The 23431-nt window shown below is 38.4% G+C and overlaps 1 protein-coding gene across 3 annotated transcripts in view; it reads right to left on the bottom strand.

The window, feature by feature from the left end:
- Positions 1–23431, bottom strand: part of GPR158 (G protein-coupled receptor 158) — a 199248-nt gene that overhangs the window by 96095 nt on the left and 79722 nt on the right. For all 3 annotated transcript variants that reach the window (XM_083827610.1, XM_083827611.1, XM_083827609.1), the window contains exons 3-4: positions 18729–18831; positions 11374–11591 (exon numbers count right to left, since the gene is read on the bottom strand). In XM_083827610.1, the coding sequence (XP_083683736.1) occupies positions 11374–11591; positions 18729–18831 (321 nt within the window). The remainder of the gene's footprint in view (positions 1–11373; positions 11592–18728; positions 18832–23431) is intronic.

Raw genomic sequence — 23431 nt, 5'->3', positions numbered from 1 at the left:
ACTACACCACCTACAATACAGATACTTGAAAAAATATTATTGGTGAAGAACCCTCACAGTGAAACTAGCTAATGTCCCAGGGACATCTTTGTTACAAGACCAGGAATTCCTCCAGTTTCGATCAAGATACCTGGCTCTTACCAAATTGTAATGAATATGGAAGTGAAGAAAAATCAGTAAGGAGGTAAACAATGTCCAAGTTCAGTTTCAATCTATTCACATCCTTATGGTTAATTTAAAAGTTGAATATGTAAGATAACAATCATCAAAATTCTGGATCATCTAAAGAGCCTGCTTCACTAGGTATGCATTCAATTAATGCAGAAATGAAGAGAAAGGAAGACAAAAAGGCATTGTGCTCTTCAAGGATAAAGTATCGATAGTTGTTTAACCAGCAGGAGATCAAACAGAATATATAAAAAAAATCTGATGGATTAAAAAAAAACCATTTCACTAGCAGGATACAAGGCTCGTTGTGCATGTTCTCCTGGTTCAGTTTACAAATAGCTTTGGAACACCTGAATTGGATTTCAGCTTTCTCATTCAACATGGCATTGCCTATTACCAAAGATAATGCCACAGCTCACTAAAACAGTCTATATAAATTGTAGCTCAATCATGTGGAAAGAAATAGTTTATGGTAAATTACAGGAGAAAAAAACAACCTGATTGCAAAGCTCAAGACCCATGATATCTCAGAGGAAACAAACTGAGCATGATGTAAGAAGAGAAGGGTACAGAAAACTTGATAAAGAGAAAAAAAACAAAACTCACTATTCACATGACTAAGAAGGCAAACGAACTATAGATGATGATCATTATACTAATTTCAAATCAAACAAAAACTCATAATTCTGAAGGTTTTAAATCCAACTCCGGTTTATTTTATTCACTTTTCGTTTATGAGAGCCAAATGGCTAAACCACTCCAAACTAATAATTTATCTGAGAAATGCTGACCCCCCAAAATGGTGAGATTTTTCATCTCCTCAGAATTTATCACACTAAACGATCTTGTATTAAAAAAAATTAATCATGGGTTGTATGTTTCACTGAAAATAAAAGCACACTTGGCTTTGAAGGAAATATTGCTACATATAATTATTCCTCCTATCACTGTATGGTGGAAAGACCCAGCCCCAGGTCATCCTTAAGTTACTGTGGACCCTGCACAAGGAGAAAGTAAGGAAGACTGCCCTTGTTCCAAGTAGTGAGAGTTTAAGCTAAAGGAAAACAGATGGATAAGGACAGATGGGAAGACCAAGGGAACAACAAGGCAATATCACTTATTGTAACTAGCCACCAGCACTCCCAGCCTATCAGTATCACACACTTTGTAAGTTCCTGAATCTGAAGACATAATATGGAGAGCAGGGGAGGCTCTGACAAAGCCCCTACCAAGTATGAGGAAAGCATGAAGGGAACAAGGGGTGTATTTGAAAAATGTAACAAGATGATGATGGAGGCTGGTGTTGACACTTTTGCATCAAATAAATAGCATGAGTAGAGAGGGAAAAGCTCATGGGGGATCTTGAATACAAGAAGGTATAGCTTATGTACGCTGCCAACAGAGAGAAGCAATAAGGACAGCACAAAGTGGCAGGATAGGGAATTGTTTCCAGCATCGTGTTGAACAGATACAAACAGGCCATGACTGCACTTGCCAAGGCTAGCAGAAAGCACTGCAGTAGTCAAGGCACAAGACAGCAAGCTGAGGCAAGGATTGGCAGAAGACATGTAATAAAAGGGAACTCAGAAAGAGTTCAGTGAGACTCTGGCAGAGCTGGAGGCAAAGTGAGCTGAGTCCAACAAGATGTTAGATAACAAGTAGGTTCCTACCGTAACTAAGAAAGCAGTAGCTGGGACGTCTTTGAGGGAACCAGGAGGAGATGAAGGTATTTTTTTCAGGTCTACTGATATTGATGAGAAGTTGTCAGAGGAAAATGTCAGGATTTTACTTCAGAGGGAGGGAGGCATGGCTGGGACAGAGAAGGCAGCAAGCAACCTGACTGTTTACAGCACAAAGTCCTAAAGAGAAGCTGACAGTATAATGCTGCTGCTTGTGATCTACGAACCTTCAACTTTCACCCAAAGAGACGATAAAAAGAATGAAGAATAGGCATATGTTTTAGTCTGAATGATCTGAGGAGGCTACAGTTAATTACAGTCTCCAAATCTGTGCCCTGTCTATTAGACAAAGACGTGTCAGCTCAGGGAACCCCTTACAAAAACTTATTCCATAGACAAACACCTATGATTGTCGCTGCTAAATTTTCAAGACTTGTTGGTTGAAAAGTCCCTTCATTATAAGATGGGCTTTTACTTTGAATAGTTCTTCTTAGCTTACACTAAGGTGGTTATAATAAAAAGAAAGGCCTTGTTCAGATGGAAGTCTGCTCTTGGAGAGGGAAGCACGCCAAGGACATCGTGCAACCCACCAGGGACTTAGCTATTGCTATTGATTGTACAAGGAAGGTTCACAGCAGCATACAACTCCAAGACAAATAGGAGGATAAATAAATAATGTCACTGTTATTCTGCTGACATGACAGGAAGTGTCCTCCCAGTAAACCTGTAAATGTCCATTCACAAATCCAAATGAAACTGCAGGTAAATGGAACTACCCTGAAATTACTGCATCAAAGAATCAGTGGTAAAACATTGTGTGAACGTCCATCTAGTTTACTCGACTTCCCTGAAAGGAGCATATATGTGCAAAAGTCTTCAAGAACCAAAGACCAACATTAACAGATGAACAAAAAGCTTAGCAATGTGTTGAGTTTAGTTTAATTTCTAGCTCCAAAACTGCTTTGGAAAAAAATATTTTATGTTGTAATAGTTCTCATTGTTGGGAAATATATGTTGAAATTCAAGGATTCAATTATCTTTTTTCTTTATGTTTATTTTAAAAGGAAAATCAGATTATTATACAGTTAAACTTACATATGCATTCGAGGCTACTACAGCCTTGTCTCTCCCTGGTGACAACTATCTTCCTAGCCAGGACCCTGTATTAGAAGTAATCTGTTATCTGCTCCACTGACTAGAACGTTGGGTCTCTCTGCTGTATGTATATGTATCAGAGTTTTATGGAGCATTGATGGAATAGAAGGTGACAATGATTCCGAACTCCAAGGTTTTGAATAGCAAGACATTAAGGCTAAGAAAGTACACGCCATGAATCAGTCTGAAAGCCAACGTGGAGCAAATGTGTCCTAGTCCACTGCTGATTCATGTCACTTTGAAGGCAACATACTGCCCTACAATCTTTGCATGTTTTATGGATGGCCACTAAGAATATGTGCTAATTCAACATTGCAGAGAGAAAATCTGGCTTAATATAAAGATACAGGGAGAAGATTGTGAATTTTGGATCCTTACAGCTATTGCTGAGTATTGATGAAAAGTCTCGTTTAAGACCTACCTTGTCCGTTAGGGTAGACCCTGTCTAGTGAGCACCATCGTGTAGCCTAATTGTGCCTCCTATTGCCCTGCTCATTCCATTAGAAGAGCATCCATTAGATATTCTTTGTATATCTAGATCTTTATTTTCTTCACGCATCAGTTTGTCCTGGGGCCTACAATGTCTGAGGTGGAAATAGGTTTATTTTTCTCTTTGCAAGTACTTAATTCCCCTAAACCATTTATTATAATAAATGGAAATACACACAGATGTGAAACCTGTGGGCTTATGAAGTGAATGCCCCAACACCCTGCAAATGAACAGCAATAACACTGCTGCAGCCATCATTCACTGTCTTTGGGAACTCCAGCAGCCAGTATGTCATTTCTGATTTTCAACTGCTAACAGAGGCTAACAGCCCATGCACTTATCTTTTCAATATGGCATTCTGCAATTATTTATGTGAGAATTAATAAAGGTACAGCATCCCTAAAGGCATATCTTAACTATGCAGAAAAATAGGAAAGGACATCTTATGAGTTCTGTTTTATGAATGGAGGAAATGAGAATTCCACTAAAAGCAACAGCTATTTTGAAAATAACCTCGTCAACATCTTTAAAGCTGCAAACCTCAAGACTACAATAAACTTCCCCAAGAAATCACAAGAAACTAGGTTCTCACCCAAGGATATAACGAAGAAAAGGTGCATAAAGCGCTGCACAGAATATGTATGTGCTGAGTGAACTGTCAGGTATGCCCACCAGCACAGCATGTAAAGGCAGCTGCTCCATCTGCGCAAGATCTTTTCCCTCTATCAAGTTTCCACTTCAGCTAAAATGTCAGCAATTGGTGTCTAGGGAGAAAAAAGCAGAATGTGCACCAAAGATTAAAGGCATCCAGGCACAAGCACATCAAGATGCCGCTGTAGTGTTAAAAAAAAGAGAAAGGATTGGCTGATTTACATTAGAGAAAAAGGTATGTTTGCAAAGCCAGCAAGCTTTAATATTTAAAGATGTATCACACATCAATAGCTTGTGATTATCTCATTCTGAATTATTGCATCCTATCACGGTTGCAGTAAGGATGAAAGGAAATTCTTGATTTCTTAGTATTAAAAAGAAGAACTACAGGATTCATTTGCATGTTGTCTTTCCATCTATGTGGAGTTTTATGCAGTGTTTAAAATGTCATTGTTTAAGGCCAATCTTCATGATTTAGAAATCATATTTAGCAGAACATTTAAATGCATTTACACTAGTGGGAATAAATAGGAAACTGGTGCCATAAAATATCTAGTCATCTTGAACCCCAGTCACTGGAAATCTATATTCAACAAAGAGTAAAAACAATATAAAAACAGTCAGTTACTGTTATTTACCACAGTTAAAACGATTTATACTTGTTGATGATTAGCCAAGTGGTCTTGTTAACTGCAAGCTTTAATTTGATCAGTGTTCCATAAATTTTTTTCTTCTCTAATGCATTTGTGTTTTTTCTTTATTTCCAACAGTGTTCATAAATGGGAAATAAAAGATAACACAATAAAAGGCGGTTTAGTTATAAATTTCTACTATTTGGGAGCATATATGGTTTAGAATGGGGCAAAGCCCTTAATTTCAATGGGATCTACTGCTCTTCTTTATCCTTGTTAATGCCATATTACAACACCCTTCTGAACCACTGTTTTGAATATTTTATTCTAAGCACTTAATGTTATTTTTAAGAGCTGAAAACAATCTTTTCCAAGTGTTGTGGTTGCTGTCAGTGTGAGCCAAGGCTGGTGTCATGTTCTCATCTCTCCTTCATCCCTGGGGCAGAAGTAGCAGCTAGCCTCTTCCACTCGAGGGCTGAGATCAGCATCTCTGTTCTTTTTGCCAGTAGAGGTTCTTACCATTTGTAAGGGCATTTATGACTCCTCACAGCAGTAGTATTCTACCTGATAGCTCCATGGTTGCACTGGTATGCCCCTATGAAAAGGTCAGTTATTTTCAGCTCTTCTTTCTGATCCTTCTGATGGCAGTCTGATAATTGATTAGCTCTTTAGCTTCTTTGTAGGTGATGTCCTTCCAGAGCCCAGTACTTTTGGAAGATCTTGTTTACAAGGTAGCTGGTTTCCTCTCTAACGTTCTGGTAGATCTTCAGTCCTTTAAATCATATGTTAACTTCAAAATAGAAAAATTTCTTAAGCTTTCTGTTTCTTCATGATGGTGTCTTGCTCCGCTGCCCTCACATTGCATTTAGTCAATACTGCAGTTGGTTGCTCCCTGGTTTGAGCTCTCCATTGGTTCACATAACACTTCTCACACAGATGAATTCTCTCCTACTTTGTTGATAAATTTTCTTCTAAAATCACTGTTCAGCTTCTCAGTTTTGAGAATGTTTGTTATAACATCAGTGATTTCTGTCCTTGCCTATCCAGCTACTTTTGTTAGGTTAGTGCCTCATACTTTTTGGACGTGTTTGTAGTAGTAATGTTTGCATTATTCAAGCAATAATGATGGCATAGCACACAACAATGTTTGCTAGTGTTCACCTTGAGCTGATTTGTTTTTTAGTTGTTAAGACTTAAGAGAACATTTTGTATCTCTGTACACAGCCATACAGATCTGATTCCATGGGGCTGAAAGATGTTCTGCAAGATCCTTTCAGACAGTCTGTCAAAGCCTTTTGAAAAGCAAAGAAATAAGAGGAGCCTATTAATTTATACGCTCCTTTCCAATTGCAAGCCTCAGTTAAGCCTGTTCCATGTTTTGCATCCACTGTCGCTTCATCTTCCTTAGTATCACACTGCAGAAGCCTGGATGTCTCCCCAGTTGCAGTATTCAGCAAGATCATCCTATTGGGGCCCTCTAATAACACTCCAATGTTCCCACCGTTGAGAAAAAATCTCCTTTTCCCAGGCTCCGCTGCAGAAATCCTTCAATGTCATCGAACTGGTGCTGTCAGGTGCTGTCAGCATTTCTGATGGGATTTGATCAATTTTCATCTCCTGGGAGTTTTTCAGCCTCTTGTAGTTCGTGTTAATGTCACAGTCAGCCTTTCCAGCTTTCATTACTGTTTGGCATTGTGGTTGTCTAGAATAGTTACAGATTTCTTTCAAGTTTCCTTCTGTATTAGCTGTTAATTTTATTATTTTTTTTCCTTTTTGGCTTTGTTTGGCACACTTCCTTCTACTCCCCTGCTGAAATGCTTTATCTTTTCCCACTATAGCAGCAGCATCTGCTCTCTCTCTTGTATTTTTCATCTTTCTCTGTCTTTCCCTACAAAGCTTTTCATTAGTGGTTTAGCTTCTGCTACTCCTTCTGTGCATTCCTCCGTTTCTTTGTGTTTTTTTTTTTGTGTGTGTGTGTGTTTTTTTTTTCTTACCACTTTGGAGTTCTCCCTCTCTGCTTTCTTTTCTCTGCAAAGGGCCACATTTTCTGCCTGTGATTTTCTCCAGTTATGACTCTTGCAGTTTATTAACAGTGCTGCTGAGCTAATCTCACAGCTGCTGAGTCACTTTCACCTGTGTTTGACAAAGCCTCAAATGAATTCCTCAGCATTGATCTGAGCTTTCTCACAGTATCTTCCTGTAGTTCCATTATGTACTGTTTGCCAGCGCTGACTACTGCTTCAAGTCACTAATTTTCAGTTTCATATATAGGTTGGCAATGCAAAATTTTGGTCAGTGCAACCAGCGATAGCTTTCCATAACTGTGTTTTGGACAAGTGACTTGAATTTTGATTTGTCCCTCTGATATTGGTTTTGCCATCTATCAAATGCAACTCTGCAAGTCTAGATGAGTAACTACAATGCTTTTAAGATCAGAAATGAAGTCTAACTTGATGACTCTTCAACAAAAGTTTCTGATTTGACTCCAGTGTCTTATCTCAGGGCATGGTTTAATACGGAGAACAGCAGAGAGTCATCCTTCCTGGTCTATTCTCCCCGCTTCCAACAATAAATAGTATGGACTTCCAGAACCAGATATTTCATTAAAAGCACTGTGATTAAATAACCAACAATGGCAAGAACCTTCATGATTCCTGAAAAACTCTTTTTGAATTGATTTACACTTTGAGCTCCTTGATGTTCTGTGCTAATGAGGGACATAAAGGAACTAAAAATTGTCTATAACATGTAGTTTATTTATTTTACCATTTGGGAGATCTGTTGAATTCCTTTTTGTTATAGACTAATAGGAACAGTAATATTTGTTTCCGTGTCACCATTTCCCTGCCTTATATGAAATTATACCATATTTGCTGCACTGTCTTTTCCTCTGTCATTTCTCAATTACCTACAAGAAGCGTAGCTCACCTCGCTCCTTGAGATCATCATTTTTAAGAGCTTTTGTTGGTTGTCCTTGGAAAAAATACCCTCATCCATATGGAATAATCCACCTTCACAGAGCTATAAATATATTTGTAAGGACATCACATTCTCACAAAAGTGTACTTCTCACACTTATTCACAGACCTAGTAGTTCTGTTCTTTATTAAAATTTCTATGAATTACTTAGTGTGTAAGTTGGACCTACTGATCTTTAGTTCTTGTCATCATTACCAGCAATCTCTATAAATGCAGATGTCACATTTCCTATCTTCCATTCCTCCTCTACTGCTATTAATATAAGCAGTGGCTTACTCCACAGTAAATAATTCAGCAACTTGTTAGAAGAGTTATTTTGGAAGTCTAAAGAGGACTCTTTAGAGGATCCTTAAGAAGCCTCTCAAGTTCTTTCAGAACTAGCTGACTTTTAGAAGATTGTCATCTGGCTTTGCTGATTTATAGCCATTCATTTTGTCAAGATCCTTCAGCCATGAAACCACTGTTATTGATATTTACCAGGTTTCCCTGTAGATCATTATTATTACACCCTAGGTTAGTAATAAAGATCATGTCAGAAATAAAATTGTACCTTCACATTCTGTCAATAACTCTTTGGAAGTAATTGTTGAAAACATCTCTCTTCTCACTGCTATGATCTTCTCTGGGAATGGAGCAGTAGATCTATTACTGACAGTCAACCATTTTGCCAACTGGCTTAGACCTAGCATATATTCCACACCGCTGATGAAACCAAGTAGATGAATGACTCTTCCAGTAGCTTCCACTATGAGTACCTCTTGATCTTAATATGTGTAATCACTGTGATCTGAATAGTTGAGATATTTTTTCTCTTTTCTAAAATACTTCTGATCTGCACCTGCTCTTCCTGATATGCCAGCTTTTTGATACCAAGCTTGACACCTCTACTGCAATCTGAAGAGTCCTTGTGGACCTTTACTGTTCTTCGTCTCAACTCCTGTAACTCACAAAGTAACAGGCTGGGTGCCAGGGATGTTTTTTCCCAAGACACTTTTTGTTGCCAAACTTTTCAAGACCTTGGCTTTTTGAAATTAATATTTACCAGGAACGTCCAGAAAGTACAAGCACTGAGTAGTGTTCTCTTATGCACACTTTTACCAGAGTGGTAACCTAACCCCACCCAGTTTCCCATTTTACTGAGCATGTTTTACTAGTCAGCTACTACAACAAAATGCCACATATCTACACCTCATTCTTTTCAACACTGGGGTGTTAAATTAGTATTTTTATATTCTGATCGCTCTATTTTGCAGTTGTAAAGACTTTGAAGACTATTTCTTAATATCATAGCAGTATATACTTCTTTCTGTTAAAAAGCTATATTAAAAATTACTTTTTCTAACTATTTGAATGTTCTAGTGCCATATGTGGGAGGGAATCCAAAAAATGTTCTTCTCTGACACCCACCCGGTACAACAGATCTGAGCAGTTTAACACAGTCAAGTTTAATCACATACGGATACACTAATCCAATTGAGGTTTGCTCCACTAACAGTTGGAAATTCTCAAAATGCAGGTATTTTGAATACTTTAATAGCTGTTCTTTAATTTCCATGACTTCTCCCCCTTGGTGGAGAGTAGACAGTTACCGGTTTTCTTCATTCACTCCAATTTTCTGTCATTATCGAATGTAACCAGCAGTTTTCTTATGCAAATACTCATTGTTCATAAAGGTTCTCATTTCATGTTAATCATACAAGATCTTTTTCTTTTTAAAATCATGCTGTACCAACAAGATATTGAATATAAAAGGAATCCAAGAAAAAAACTCAGCTGACTGCCATGAAAAGCAATGGAACATCTATTTTTCAGTTTCTGTTTCTTGAAAACATGATCATAAAGGAAAGGATTATTAATCTCCACATAACTTTTTTTGTCTCCCTTTCCTTTGTCTTTTCCTTATGAAATACACATTTAGAGCAAAGTCAAACTTTCTTCTGAGGTAGCTAAATTATAATTGAATCCATCTCTGTCCAACTAAATGAAATGCTATATCTCAAAGACATTCTGGGAAAAAAGAAAAAAAAATAGTTCTATGTCTGGTTCTCATGTTCAGATGTCATGACAAATCTCTCAAGGTAACAGGTAATCTGGAAAAGAATAGGCTTATGGTTTTTTTATAAAGTCTGGAAAATTCTTTAGAAACAAGGAAAGGTGTGTATATGCTTCTTGGTTTGCCTTGGTATTAAATGCAGATCCTGTCTGGTTCTTTACTTGTAGCTTACTTTGGAGGAATGGCTGGTTGTCACAAAAGTAAAAAGGTACCTGGCATAACTAGCAGGTTTTGTGAAATTCAAGATTTCTCTAGTATGTTTAATAAATATATATATATATTTTAACAGTAGTGAATATGATATCAAAACATATGTAAGTGTTCAATTGCAAGTTCGTTTCTGTAATTTCATTCATATCTGACCTCAAACTATTTATGAACAAGTATAGAAATTTCTTATAAAACCATCAATACTTTATTGAGAAAAAAATCAGGGCAAACTTGCAAGAGCTGGACATGAAGTAAGCTACTCTATTCACTTTGCAGAACTAGAGAGAAAAGTTTTACTCATGAGGAACACTTCTTTCATCATGATCTATTTTACACAACCATTAAAAGCAAGCAACATTACCCTGAGGACTAAAACCTCTCAGAATTGAAATTAAGTTCTTCTGCTAAGTTAACATTAGGCAACTAGATAGATGCGTACAAAATACTTTTCATAATGAAAAACTCTATAAATACAATTAGGTCTGTAATTTGAATCATTTGATGCAATTTCATTAAATGCAAAGACTCGGTCAGAAACAGAAAAGAAAAAAAAATAATGTTACTGTTCATTCTGTGATTTCCTGCCAGGATATTAAAGTCTTTCAAAATGAGCCACACATTTGTAATACAGACAGTGTAGGATTAGGAAGATTGTGGGATCAAGTGTTCCAAAAACCAAAATGGAAATTCTTATCTAGTTATGGAAAATGGATGAAGCTATTAATTTCAACAATGTAGCATATTGTGTGCACACCTACGTCTTCCAAATGTAGGTAGTGAATATATGCCAGCTTAAATTCTTTTTTTTTTTTAGTAAATTGGAAGTTTCATAGAACATTCTGCATTTACTGAGCCAACAGTGAAATTGCATGAGATATTACATGTAAATATATTTTGAATGAGGTAAAAGCAGAAAGTTTATTACCCAGCTAGAGTCTCAAATATATTGAAACCAAACATCCTTCCTAGCAGTGGTAAAAGAGCCAGAGACTTTCAAGATCTGGAGTGTATAAATACCCACATACCTTCTTAGGTACCTCCATTATTGGCCTGATTTTCCAAAATGACTTTGAACACAATAGGTTTCCTTGATTTTTACAGACCATCTATAAATGTAAGCAGACTTCACTGGGAGACAACTTGCTCAGTTTTTGTTTTTTTTAATTACATAAACAATTTAGGTACCTCCATGCCTACAGCAAAGCATTCCTGTATGGAAATCCAATCTTCTGGGAAAGAGTTGTGCTCCTTACTTGAGAAGCTGAGTGTCCTCCAGATGAGAAGCTACACACCTAACATAAATGAGTCTGTACTACTCAGTGAGAAGGAAGATTAAAGCAAAACAAGGCTGCTTACCTTTGCCTTGCGGAAATGGTAGACTACCAGCATGCTTATGAAGTCCAGCAGCATACAGAGCGTTTGGAATGAGATGATAGCAAGCCGTAAATACTTGTCCTCCTGTGCATAGCAGGGAGTATCATCTGTACAGTAAGAACATCCTTCCCTGCAGGGTAGGCAGGTGTAGACTTCCTCCGACAAGTCACCTCCAGAAAAGCGATTATCTGTATCCTTTCCTGAAAGTATCAAGTGGGGCAAAGGGGGGACAACTTTAATTGTACAGTATGCGCAGCTCATCCATACAGGAACAAAACAGTTCTCTGCTGATTCCCTTTCCTTCCCCATTCTACTCTTTCACTGAAGGATGAAATAGTTTGCCAGCGCTGCTTTTGTCATTTCACTCTCTTTTATCACATTCAGAAAATGCAGACCAATTTAGACATGAGGGAAAGTGAGCTTATTAAATGCTAAATACATTCCCGTTGTATTTAAGGAGGGATAAATCTGCACAGGAAATTCTTTTAAGGAGACTTCTGAATGGGGAAAAATTACATCAAAGATTTGGGAATAAGGAAACAATTTTACACAGACACATGAAGAGTAGATCCATTAACTAATTAATGTTCACTGTAAAAGCTCTGGTCTTATTTGATATTGCTCCTCAATTTCATCAAGATGCTATCTAGTGAAATAATTAGCTTAAAAAAATAAATAAATAAAAAACCACCTTATTAATTAACATTTGTTCAGCAAACAGTTGCACAATTGCACTATTCTGTGCCCAAATCCAAACCAGTGCAGTTACACTAAGTATAATTTTTCACAGTTCACAGAAACACACTAGAAAACCTCGAAATCCCATTGGCAAGTTAATATCTTGTCTATGAAAATCAACTGTTCCTGAGCTGAGATTTGTCCCATCAAAGTGAACCCACCAAGAGAGCATACAGGAGCATTTCTGCTTTTCCTGATCCATGAACACTTGAGCGTAACCCCCCACAAGACTACTTACCCTACAGTCAACTAATAGAAGAAACGGTTGAAAGAAAAAGGGCGAAAACAGAATAAAGTTAAGTAAATAAGAAAGCAAGCTGAATTTGCTTAAAGTCCTTAATTGCAGCAATACAAGTTGGGGAGTTTCAGAGAATGTGGCTGAAACCGTATCAATGGTGTGTTAAAAAGCACAAAAACTTTTCTCACTTTTCACAAGGCTAGAGAATTGCTCCAGTACCTTTTATCAAAATTTTCCTTCTCCAGCAGGGAAGGTTGTAAATCTAGTCTTAATTCAAGAGACAGCGTAATTCAGTAATGTTGCACATATGCATGTTGGTGTATGAAATTCTTCAGACTTTTAGGTTAAAATATTTGAAACAGAAGGTTATCTACAAGGATAATTACTTCTTCCTTTCTCAAATGTATGCGTGAATGTGCAGGAACATGTCTGTTGACGGGCAAAACCTAGGAAAGGGACAAACCATTCATACATACGAGTAAATAAACATTTGGTGTGTTGTTCCAGCAGCCCTTTACTCCTCACCTTCAGTGAGAGGTGCTTCTCTCTCACATCCCATGGTGAGAACAGGCTGGTATTTTTCATGAAAATCATGGATTTCTCTTTGGAGCTTTATTCTAAACAAAGATGTTGGAAACCCGAATAATAGGAGAGTAGTGCTGACTCATGATAGATTTCCTTATACACCAAGAGACGGTAAGAATAGATCTAGTGTCTTTTTGACCCAGATTATGGGAGGTAAGAATGGAAATGTTGGAAAATAACCATGCTTGGGCATCCCATGAAAGTGGAGAACCTCTAAGAAACACTGATCTTGAAGACATCCTTCGACTAAAACTTTTTGTCAGACTGAATACCCATGGACCTCTGCCCATTATCACTTCAAAAGCTTTGCCAGAACCCATCTTCTCTGTATCTAACGTTATATCTTTATTTTCTCGGTTAACATATACATCAACAGAGCCACACTGACCTCTGTCAGAGACAGAAGTGACTGTCTTCTACATCCCATCTCAGTAGCGAAATCAAGAATGCACTATCTCCTGCCCAAGTTTTCAACTTCATTTCCATTTGTACTCATATAAACCTACTTTTCCACCATCACCTGTTCCTCTATCATTTCCATAAGGAGTCACCCTTCAATTAGTCCATTTCCTAGAAGATTATTTAATCTCTTAAAACCTCACATTTCTAAGTCACATACATATGCACCACTCTTCGATAAAGTGTTATTGTGGTAACTATCTAAAATAAAATATTATCAGTGTAAAAATGTAAACACTGAAAAAATGTAAGTTAAAAACTAAGTTAGGAGATTACTTAAGTCACATGTGTCTTGAAAATGTTGCATGGTCCTAAACTTGATATTCTTTATTTCTTAAATGTTCAACTCTGAAAGCTGCTGCAAATACATTCAAATCTATTTTATCAAGTATTTTCTTATCAGTCATGCACAGAGGTTTATTCATGTGTATGCTCACAACATACTATGGGGATAATTGCTGATAAACAGTTGCATGTTATAGTAAATATCCCAAGGATACGACTTCACAATGCAACAGCAAACCTTTGCTTAGATATTTCTGGTGTAGTGATTTCTGCAGTGTATAAAGGAAGATCATCAATATGCATCTCCTGCGCTGCCAACTATGACTGATTATCTGGTGAACATCTTTTGACTCTGCAATGATTCTTCATTATAGCTTATATAAGAAAGATCCAAATAATTGGATCTACTCGAGATTTTATACAATGTGATAAGAAATTATTTACAATCTCCACCTTTATTTTTCCTTACCAAAAAGAAAGAACATTTTTCAGACCCTCTAAAAGAAGCTCTTGGCAAATGACCGACCATTGTATTTGCCACTGACTGTGAGCTTGTTTGGAGAGGGAGTCCAAGTCCACCCACACCCCTGCCCTGGCTCTCTGTCCCAGGGCACTGCCAGGCATTGCATAGTTGAACCACTCTGCCTTTTATGTCTGGCACAATCCCTTCACCCAAGTCAATATAACATCACCTCAAGCCATAGACAGCCCAAGCTAAGCGTGATGTGACTGCCTCATACAGCACTGCCAGGCCAAGACTGCACTGTGTCGTGCCTACTCCTGTTTCAGCTGCTCTTTCAGATTCCACATGGCTCATCCAGTGAAGAAAAGCACTTTTTCCTCCCTAAAAGATGGCCGAATATTTTGAACACTGGTAAGGTACACAGACAAAAAGCCAATTGTGCTCCATGTAAGGCAGCAGCAGTTTTAGCACTGACATAAGTGAGACTGTATTGAACACTGCAAGACTGTGTGCCACTGTTAGACCTGAGGAGGAGGAAGATAAATAAAAGTATCGTCCTCAAGAAAAGAAAAAAAAAATGCAGTAAGAAAAAAAGAAAAGGGTAAAATGGAAGGAGAAAAGAACAAAGAATTTGTGGAAAATTGGAATAGGGGCACAAACTAATATGAAATGTAATAAAAATAATGCCTGAGTACTGGAAAACGAAAACTAAAAAACTTAAATGCTTTGGCTATGTCCCCTCTACTGTATTTTTCCTAGTTCTTCTCTCTTCTATCCCAGTCTTCCTTTTCTGTCCGATAAGCACAGAGAGCACGGGGCATGCTATGCAGTGAGCAGAACACAAGACAGATTCTGCTCCTGTTTTGTAATAATGTGGACTACGAACATTAGAGTGATGCTGCAGTAACTTATGCAGCATGTGTGAACGGAACTGGATTTGCTAGCATCTCAAAGCTGCAGTCAGCCATGGTCATAATCCTCACCCTGGAAATGTATCTCTGAAGTCAGCAAGAGATTTCATGCACACAGAGATGTGCACAAGTGAGTACTGCTGAAGAACCAGAGCCAAGGGGCAGGCATAAAGAATGGAAATTCTAGTTGAACTGGAAATCCCTCCTGAGACTTGAGGTCATTGCACTGTCAGAGACATTCCAGTCTCATATCCAGACACAAGAGGTGTACCAGTACCTTTTTGCACTAGGCAGGTTCCACAACCAAACAGCAAGAGCTGACGGGAATCTCTGCAATTCATTGTCAATGTATTGCTAAAGAATGCAATTTTAGGTTGAACAAACGACAGCTGTTCTACTAAGGATCTTCTGATGCGTATCTGATTAACTTGTGAGGCAAAGAACATAAGTTCATAGTGTTTCCTAAAAGCGAGCTATTAGGAGAAAGTGTATAACTAGGTATTCAAGCACTTTCAGGTTAAAGCAACTTGCATACCTGAAATAGGTCTTTTTCTAAAATCAGTTTCTGATGAGATTACTTGAGTCACAAATCCTATGCGACTACGGCTTGACAATTTTGTATGGACATAATTTTTATATTCATTATTTCTGAAAAGTTTGACCTTGAAAGCTGATCAAAGGAGACACTGGAAATATGGCATTAACTCTGTACTCCATTAGTACCGAGAGTCCACATTACACAATTCAATAAAAAAGAGAATCATTTTACGTATTTTGGCACTGTCGGTTCTGAAGAACAAACCCAGCCTTGGGACAGCTCTCCTACCTGGCTTCTCCATCGGTATGAGAATGGCCCAAATTTCCCTGTCCCATGCAGACTTTTAGAACCTGCAACACAAGCTGCACAACCCCCCTGCGAGCAGCCCAACTGTACTGCTCTAAGTCAGAAAAACAGAATCTTTCCTACTGAGGACATTGTTTATGCAACATTGCATCTCAGCATTAGGTCTCCAGCTGACTTTGCAGAGGAGGTAGATAAGCAATCTTTTAAGCCTGCCCACTGAGCAAACTGTGTAGAGACTCAAACATCCCTGCAAAGCCATTTTATAGAGCTATCTTTCAGTCTCAGCCTGAACATTCATCTGGACCTAAAGCAAAACCTTGTTCCTGCTTAAAACGTTGTTACTTCAGGCTCAATGTGCAACTGCAATTAAACATATTTTGCTATGGTGCAGAATCCAAATATCATTAAGAATTACCCCCATTTCAAGATACAACCCTGAACTCAAATTATCAATCAACAGAAGTACAAAACTGGTCATTTTTAATCTATCTACCTATTTAGATCTTATCTTGAGACCTGCAAATCTTTCCTGCCTCTTGATTTTCTTTCTCTAGGAATACTTTCTAAGCCATTAACATTTCTATGCAGTTTCATCTCTCTTATCATCACACTTCACCAACCTATCTCCACAAAGAGATCTTCAGGTCAGACAGTTTCTGTCAAAACTTGCAGGAATCGTGTCTAGAATCCCTGTATTAGTACCGTATTGAACCTCCAAATACATACTACAGCCATTCTAACCTTGTTGTCTTTTCTGTTTTTGTTTTTACAGAATGCAGTTGGGTGACAGGGTTAAGTTCCCTTGAACCAGTGTTTTTTCTTCCATTAATTCACAGTCACTTCCAGTCTCCCACTACCGGTCTCACTTTTCACATTTTGAAGTCGTCTCTAGAGCCTGGCAAATTGAGCTGCATCTAGATGAATTAAAAGCAGTTCTTTATTAATGACTTTTTCTAACCTCATGCTTACGTTAGCTCACAGTAACACATGGCCAGATCGGAGAGGCCACAGATCATTTAATTCCACCCCCTTAAATATCAGTATATACAAACAGTTTCATGAGAACATTTCACTGTATGTTAGCTATTTAGAAGCAAAATATCCAATCTAAGTTAGTCATATAGGCTCCTCCTTCTGTCGTACATGGAGGGGAAAAAAAAAAAAAAAAGACTGTTTGCCTAAAGAGTTACTTCTCTCATCTAAAGACAAGTTTCCAAAGCAGCAGGATTACCCTCCAGGGGAGCCATGCTCTCCCTACTGACTACAGTGTAAACCTAGGTGACTAATATATGCCACACATCTGCACTTTAGACAGCTAATATAAGATAAAGATGCATCTCATCCGTAATGATCACTGTTGTTAATGTCTCTAGCCACATTATTTTTGTGTGGTCTATGTCATTTGGTATGATAAAAAACTATGAATGTTTTTTTTGTTGTTGTCTTTTTCCATATGCTCATTCAAAGAGTTAAATCCCAACTCCATCATAACTCACTGCACTGCAGGAGCAACCAAGCATCATCCTCTTTCTATTAAAAGATTCATAGAGAGCCCAGAGAAAAAGCACTATCACAAGGCTGCCTTCTACAACACTCCACAATATGAAAAGGGAAGGGAAACAAACACTCACCAAGTAATTTTTTAAACAAACACTGTGCTATTTATGCTACATATATTTACAGGAGATATAATATAGGCCGAGTTAGGAGTGAGATACTTTGGCCGATCTATATCAGAACCAGACCTAATCAATAAAAATGGGCCATCCCATGACACAAGTCATGAAAGATGAAACCTCTGGAACTTGGGGCTGCAAATAAACAGGGAATATCCATTATCAAACAAACAGGAATATCTATTAAAAGAGCTACCCACCTTTTGCCTATAAACCCTGTCACTTTTAACATAAGGAAGCAGAGCTTGTAAGTAACTAATTTGGGAAGGAACTTAGAAGCTTTATTTACAGCTCTTGAGTTAACAATAAACCAGCAGTGTTAACCCAGTTATCAGGTACACTGTAACATGGGGCCAAGAAGCTGGGGATGGGATTCACTAGCAAAGTCTGCACAGAGATCACACCTTGGTCATATGATAAAAGTAACAGACACCACCTTTGGAGATGCTTGTTTTTCCTGCTGTGTATTTTTTTCTGTATTTTTGTATTTTTTTTGTATTTTTTTGTGTATTCTTTTTGTATTTTTCCTGCTGTATATCAATGGAGTTCTGTTTCCCTACTTCCTTTAACTCACTTTAAGTACCACACAACGTGCTTTCTTGGGAAGTGTAGGCTATATGTCATCCATATCATACTGCCAACCAGGCTCAGAACTCACCCATCTCTAACAGCCTGTTTGTAAGAATGAGAGCTTGGACATGCTCCTTTGGATTCTCCTTTGAAAATGAAGTAAAATTAAAACAATTAAAGCACACACAAAGCCAGAGGCTAAGGCATTCCAGTTTGACCTAACAACAGAGACAATTATTAGATTAAATTCCTCAATACTTGTGCTTGAACACAGAGATGCCAGAAGTCTTTATTTCCCTATAGCAAGACTTCTTTTCATATTTTTAAATTTATTTACAAATCAAATGTTCGTAAAGTGGGTATGTTTTACAGGATTCTCAAGTGTATCACAAATGGCAAACCAAAGGGACAGAACTCCTTAAATCATTACATAATCCGAGAGTTGCAAACCACTGGGATTTCACTGTATAACCCTGACTAGGATAAAAAGGAGCTCTGCATTACTAATGATCTCTGGTTTCTTTCTCTCTCTTTTTTTTTTTCCTAAGACTCAAGCAAAGGCACTTACTTTGAAAGCTGTTCACTGAAAAGATGTTGGGATGATAGAATCCAGTCTTGCAAATACATTTGTAGGCTCCAAGCACAAATCCAAGGCCTTTAATTGGCATGCACTGTGAGAAAGGAAAAAAAGAAAAGTAATGCAGATGATCATACAACCGTATACTGAGATATACATTGAAACATAAGCAAAACATTACAAGATCCTGTGAGCAGACTTCTAAGAATGAGCAGACACCCCTTCCAGTCTGACAATATTTATTTTCTCAGGGACTCTTCCCACAGCCATATTTCACTCCAACTTGTTTTTTTTGTTGTTGTTGTTTGTTTGTTTTTGTTTCGTCCCTAGTGAACAGCACAGTTACAAACAAACCTGTCCCATGACAAACCGACCAAGTGGCAAATTTGAGTTTTGTCCCTGTGAGGTGTCCCCAGTTGCCAGGCTCCATCCACACTGCATCTTGAGCACGGCCCTGAACCTGCACCCAGGCCCCACATCCCACTTCCACCACGTGCTGGGACAACCCCTAGAAGACAGGGGACAAGCCCAGGCCAGGCAGTGCCTGCAGAGCTCAGCACAGCTCCGACAGCCATGTCTGTCCTGGCCACCTTCAAACCTAGGTGGGACACCACATGGCTGTATTTTTCCTAGGCATTTTCCATCTCTTTTCACCAGCAGAGCAGAGGGGATTTCAGACGGCGAAGGCTCATGCTGTGTGAGGAAGAGCACGGACACCTGCAGCCCGCCTACAAAGCCCGGTACCTATGGGCTGGTACTGGGTACACCCACCAGCCTGGAAACCATACGTTAGTGGAGATTTACCGAGTTAAAACAAAGCCAACGACTGGTTAAACAAAATGGCTGTGGTCCTAAATCTGACCAAGGTCAATGAGAGCAAACAGACATTGAGCAGGAGCCCTTGTACTTCCTCCCAAGCTCTCTTCATCCTTTATAAGGAAGTAACATGTGAAACAAGTTTTGCTTTAATTCAGCTTCATTTTCACTGAATTCCAACACAAGGATCACCACAGCAAATTTCTGATGGTGACAGAACATCTATTGTAGGAGCACTTCTACACAAGAAATAGGCTGTGATTAGCACAGAAGAAATAAGTACTTTGGCAACGTGAAGGCAGAAACACTGGTAAATGATTTTTCCCAATAATGCTTATTGCACTTTACCACATCAAAATAGACTGCCATCCTAGATGCCCTTCCTGTCAGCATAGGTACTAGTATATAGATACTATACCAATATAGTTGATATACCATATCAATATGCCTTTGTGAATAGGAACTAGACAATCATATTTCCTCAGTGAGCAACTGAATGATTTAACTAAAATATCCTCTGCCCTCTTAGTTCCTTAAGTTTCACTTGTTTGCAGCTGACCGTGACTGCAGAATATGTGTAAATCTCTGCCTGCCTGTGGCTGGGAGGAAGATGCAGGGGACAGAGCTAAGTAAATAAGACACAAGTTTTAAAAATCAAATGCAAACCACGAGAGGACAGTCCGTGCTGACACTTAATAAAAACTCAAGCATTCATCTCAAATTTCAGTTTTGTGACATAACCCCTCCTGATACTGGGAAAGCCACTTTGCTTTTCGTGCCCTCAGGTAGTGCAGAGCAGTTTTTTTTCATGTGTGTGTACGCAGTGCCGAGCTCAGCACCTCAGTGCAGGCCGGTGGGTGCTACTGGAAAGCAACAATAAGCAGGAAACCAGCATGCAAGAACACTGAAACTTCATTCAGCCTTTACGTAAACATGAGAGGAAAGAGAAAAAAAGAAAAGAAAAAAGAAAAGAGAAGGCGCAAATAATTTTTCTTCTCGCTTCATCTTCCACAGAAATGTGACCGTTGACAAGGTGGAGGACAGGAGACATCAAAGTGAGATGAATGTGTAAGTCCAATGACAACAAAACCTCTTTAGCCAAGCACAAAAAAGCAGCTAAAGAAGGAAAACAATGTGCAAATTCTGTCATCTCCAGCACCTTTCAGTCATCATGCTTCAGAAACGTATTTCAAGGGAAAATTCTGTTGTGGTTTTCTGGCTTTTTTCTTTGTAAGACGAATGCACGTGCTGCTAAAGATAACACATTTGCTTTTGGAAGCCAAGGAAGAAAAGAGCTAGCTTCAACTGAATCCTTCAAATACCACAGCACCCATAGGACCACATCTATAATCTATTCTCACTGCAGAAATTCTTCATATGAAAATGTGTCACAACCTCACGAATCAGCTCTGCATTAGAATAAATGCTTTACTGATCACACACATCCAGTAATCATACCAACAGAAGTTAATAATCTTTCTGTTTTATTGTTCCTAACCAGTCCAGAACCTGAAAACAAAGAGTGTTTCAAACACTGCTGTCTTCCTTTGGTGTAAGATATTACCCGTGTTTCTTGTCTTTGGCAACTGTAATGTATGACATAAGAACCATCACTCAAATTCTTTCTTGCAGTCCATAAAATCCCATGCAAAGTTATAAAAAGGATCAGTCTGGTGAAAGGAGGGGAGGGAAAGCAAGCCTGGATCCCTCCACAAAGCAGATACAGTTTCAAACTGTGAAATTGCAGCGTGCTCAGAGATTACCAACGTTTCATGGAAACAGAACTATTTACAGTCTTTTTCTTTCTTTCTTTCTTTCTTTCCTTTTTTTTTTCTTTTTTTTTTTTTTTTTAAGAAATTGCAGCAGTGAAGCACGAAGAACGCAAAATATCATGTGGCCAAAAAGACGGGAAATACTATTCCTAGATTTAAGAAATTCCTCTCTTCTTGAAAATATTTTACAAGTTAGTCCTGTATCAACCAGCAGGGGCAAATGTTACGGAGATCATGGTCTTCCTAAGGTTCTGCAGGGCATACAGCCCAGCACAGCAAGCTCCACCTTGACAGAACAGTAAGATTATTTAATGTAACTGGGAATCAGACCGTGTTTCAGACAGCTCCTGTGTCACTCCTGGGTGCTGGGCACCGGGAGCATGGGGACTGAACAGCTCGCAACAGACTTTGTAGACGATGCCAGTAAGATATTAATCTGCTGCTAGGTCACACAAGATTTCATCCATATAGAACTTAGCAGTGGAAAAATGCATGCCTGAAAAATACCTACCTCCACATAAGCAAAAAAGGGAAGCATAAAGCTGACCTGGTTTCAGATTTTATCATGAACGAGAAAGCAAAGCTGTGGGAATAAAACCACCGTATTTCTGAGTACTGTTTGCTCGTCAGTGGTCATCAACTTTTAAAAATTGTGCCTAATTTAATTCCGTCTCTTATGGATGCAACAGCAAGTGCCTAGGCAAACAGCAAAAGATGCAGGATAGCTACAGTGAGCCTTCCCCTGATACTCCTTTCAGGACATCCTCCCGTAATTGGCACTCACACTGCTTTAACTTCCAGCCATTATCCAGTTCTTATAGATTGCTTGGTTACAATTTACATCAGCTTCATAACCTTTGCTAAAAAGAGGGTTATAGTTGTCTATTTATTCCAGCATGTGTTTATTCCAGCTGTCTGTTCCCGGGTTTGCAAGTTTTTACTTTCACCTTTACAATATTTGTATAAGAAAATGATTCCTAAGTTTAACATACTATGCTTTTAAATTATAGTCAGCGCAAAGAGGAAGATATGATTATTTACCCTGAAATTATTTATAAGTAAATATAAATTGGTCCTGAATCAACACAGACACACCATCTAAACCAGCAGAAAGAGGTTGTATTGGTTTACTTTTTCTGCTGATTGTTGTAAATGACAAAGTTGGAGAAATCTAACATGATAAAGAATATATTTGTTTGGAAAGAAAATTGATTCTTAGAATAAACTGTGCAATTGCTTTGGAAGTCTAAGCCAAATCTTCTGGCATAAAAGAGGCAAAGCCATTCACCAGATCTGACTGGACAGAAATCAAGTGACAAAGTATTCAGCAGATGCACAAAGCAGACATCACATCCATACAAGAAAATAGAAGTGGAGATGACAGCAAGATAAAAAACAAACTAATAGCTTAAAAGGAAGTGTGTGGCATCACGTGCTATATCTAATTTAAAAACTTATATGAACCACCAAATAAATGTAGTCTGTGACATTCTCAACCCGAAGGGTAAAACCAGTCATTTTAGAATTACAAAAAATAACAATTAAAAATTAAAAGAAGACTGAAAATACAGCCAGCCTTGACTCGGGTACTTCAAGTTTTTCAAAGCACACAAGCAGCTTTCAAAGTCTGTGTTTCTGCATGCCCAGGGTGATGGGGATGTCTGCCTTGGCTAAAGTCGACTCCTTGTTCAAAAGTTGGAGTAAGAGTAAAGACATGATGGATAAAATTTAACAGAAACAGTACAAATAAACACATTTCATCGCTGTGGTTTGTGGCAGCATGTGTGGAAATTCTAGAAAATACTGTATATGTAAAGGTCAATTTGGGTCTGGCATATAAGAGCTGCTGAAGCAGGCGGGTGTCCTGCGAGACCCCGGGAGCTCCTTTCCCATCCTGTTTGCCATGTGTCAGGCACACTCATGCAGGAAAATAAATGAAAGAAGATAAAAGAGTAAAAATCCATCTGCTGAAGTCAATGACAGTTTTGTCATTGAAAAGGCTTTACCCATTACATTCTCTCACTTCATTTATCTGCCAAGAGCAGGGTTGCATTTTGAAATGTGTTTGCAGCCTCCTCAGAAGCGCACAGCATCCGTGCACCCCAG

The sequence above is a fragment of the Anser anser genome (genome assembly GCF_964211835.1).
Source record: "Anser anser genome assembly, chromosome: 2".
Lineage (NCBI taxonomy): Eukaryota > Metazoa > Chordata > Aves > Anseriformes > Anatidae > Anser > Anser anser.
Note: the sequence above shows the minus strand (reverse complement) of the source record. Positions and strands in the feature narration are given on the sequence as shown.